This window comes from Fragaria vesca, linkage group LG4, assembly GCF_000184155.1.
Source record: "Fragaria vesca subsp. vesca linkage group LG4, FraVesHawaii_1.0, whole genome shotgun sequence".
Classification (NCBI taxonomy): domain Eukaryota; kingdom Viridiplantae; phylum Streptophyta; class Magnoliopsida; order Rosales; family Rosaceae; genus Fragaria; species Fragaria vesca.
Window position 1 is genome coordinate 3,097,663 of NC_020494.1, and position 2,272 is coordinate 3,099,934.

Sequence of the window (2,272 nt, forward strand, 5' to 3'; positions counted from 1 at the left end):
TCACACTCAAAATACGATCAATAACTCAAAATCAACATATATACACATGTACATACCTATATATAGCTCCACTTCTTAATAATGGACAGATTTCAACAACACCCAAACTTTTCTCCCGTTTTTTCTTCTCCCGTTTTCTTTTCTCAGATGAGCTGCTGTCCAGATCTGCGAATATAAAGAACTTAAGCCGACGAAAATATAATTTAGCCGACGAAGGAAAATTTCGTCGGCTAAAGTGTACTTTAGCCGACGAAAAATTGTTTCGTCGGCCTGTTTTTTTTTTTTCGTCGGCTAAAGTCTTTCTTCTGGTAGTGAAGTGTGCGCCATTTTTTAAGCTGTTGAAGAGCCAACACTTCAAGCTAATCAATTGGGGGCCCGAACAAGAGGAGACCTTTAGGAAAATCAAGGAGTATCTCACCTCGGTGCCTATGTTGTCAAAACCAATCCCCGGAGAAATGTTATACCTGTACTTAGTAGCATTCGATACGGCTATGAGTTCAGCCTTGATCAGGAATGACGATGTCGTCGAGCTCCCGATGTATTACGTGGGAAAGGGCTTCACCTTGGCCGAGAGTAGGTACCCGGACATTGAAAAGTTGGCATTACTTCCAAGCTCATTCCATCACCCTGTACACCAATTGCCCGCTCCGGCAGGTTTTGCAGAAACCGAAAGCGAGCGGGAGGCTAGCCAGATGGGCGATTGAGCTGGGTGAGTTTGACATACATTACATGCCTAAGGTAGCCATCAAAGGGCAAGCGGCTGCAGACTTCATCTCGAAGCTTACGCCCATGAAGAATGATGAAGAGCTCCCTAAGAATGATCAATCTGAAGTAACAAAGGCCCCCCCTAGAGGCAGAACCGAGTTGGAAGCTGTATGTGGATGGCTCTGTAACCAAAGCCAAAAGAGGAGCGGGAATAATATTGGTCAACCCAGATGGGTTTAAGTATGAGTACGCCCTAGAATTCAAGTTTGCCACGTCCAACAACGATGCCGAGTATGAAGCATTGATTGGGGGGCTGTAGTTGGCACAAGAAATTGGGATAAAGCGTGTACAAGTATTCAGTGACTCGCAACTGGTAGTGAACCAGGGCGGCGGGATCTTTGAGGCCAAGGAGCCACAGTTGAGTTCCTACCAGGCACTGGCAAAGGCTTTCCTGCACAAGTTCGAATCGGCAACGATCACTCAGGTCCCCAAGAAGGAGAATAGTAATGCGGATGCCTTGGCAAGGCTAGCCACCCGTCAACAAAACGATCTTGGAGATCTTTGCCATCACCACTGGCCCTAGAGAGCCCACCTGGATGGACCCGATCATCAAATTCATAAAAGAAGGGGTGCGCCCGGAGAATAGGCCACAGGCGAGGAAGTTGCAGTCATGGTGTGTCAAATACACCCTGATAGATGATAAATTATACCGCAAGGGTTATTGCTTCCCTAATCTTAAATATGTATCCATAGAGCAAGGCGAGACCATTCTCCGGGATATCCATGAAGGGGTCTGTGGTAATTATTCTAGGTCACGATCGCTGTCCCACAAAGCACTAAGAACAGGTTACTTCTGGCCTAACATGGGAAAGATGGCGGACAGAGTGTCAGCGGGATGTCACAAATGCCACCAGCATGCAAACAAAGTCTATTCCCCGTCCATCGCCCTCTCGATCCTGATGTCTCCATTACCATTCGTGTAGTGGGGGCTAGACCTGGTAGGGAAGCTCCCCACGGCTCCCGGACAGTTTAAATACGCCATAGTGGTGGTGGACTATTACACGAAATGGGTTGAAATGGAACTGCTAGGTCGAATCACCACCGAGAGTGTAAAAAATTTTCTCATGAAAAATATCTATTGCAGGTTCGGGGTCCCGGAGACTATCATTACAAACAACAGCACTCAGTTCAACAACCCTAAACTCATATAGTTCACTAAGGATATGGGGACCCGGATGGTGTTCGCATCAGTAGCTCGCCCAAAGACTAATGGGCAAGTGGAGGCAGTCAACAAGATCATCAATAAATTGTTGAAAAAGAAGTTGGACGATGTCAAGGGATTGTGGGCACAAAAGCTCCCGGAGGCACTATGGGCCATCCGAACCATGTCAACAGAATCGATGGGAGAGACACCCTTCAGCATGACATTTGGCACGAAGGCAATCTGTCACACCCCGGTTCTTAAGTTATTTTACGGTTATTTACTTTGGTATTATATATTTTGGTCTTTTACCGTGTTGAGTAACCGTTTACTACTTAAGGACCCTAGAGCTGACTTTTTCTTCCG

General features: G+C 46.5%; 1 protein-coding gene across 1 annotated transcript in view; it reads left to right on the forward strand.

Moving 5' to 3' along the window:
• LOC101295126 overlaps positions 1–1,288 on the forward strand; it is a 6,565-nt gene extending 5,277 nt beyond the window's left edge. The window contains exons 2-4 of the mRNA XM_004297836.1: positions 512–629; positions 739–873; positions 1,025–1,288. Coding sequence (XP_004297884.1) covers positions 512–629; positions 739–873; positions 1,025–1,288 — 517 coding nt within the window. The remainder of the gene's footprint in view (positions 1–511; positions 630–738; positions 874–1,024) is intronic.
• The last annotated feature ends 984 nt before the right edge of the window (positions 1,289–2,272 follow it).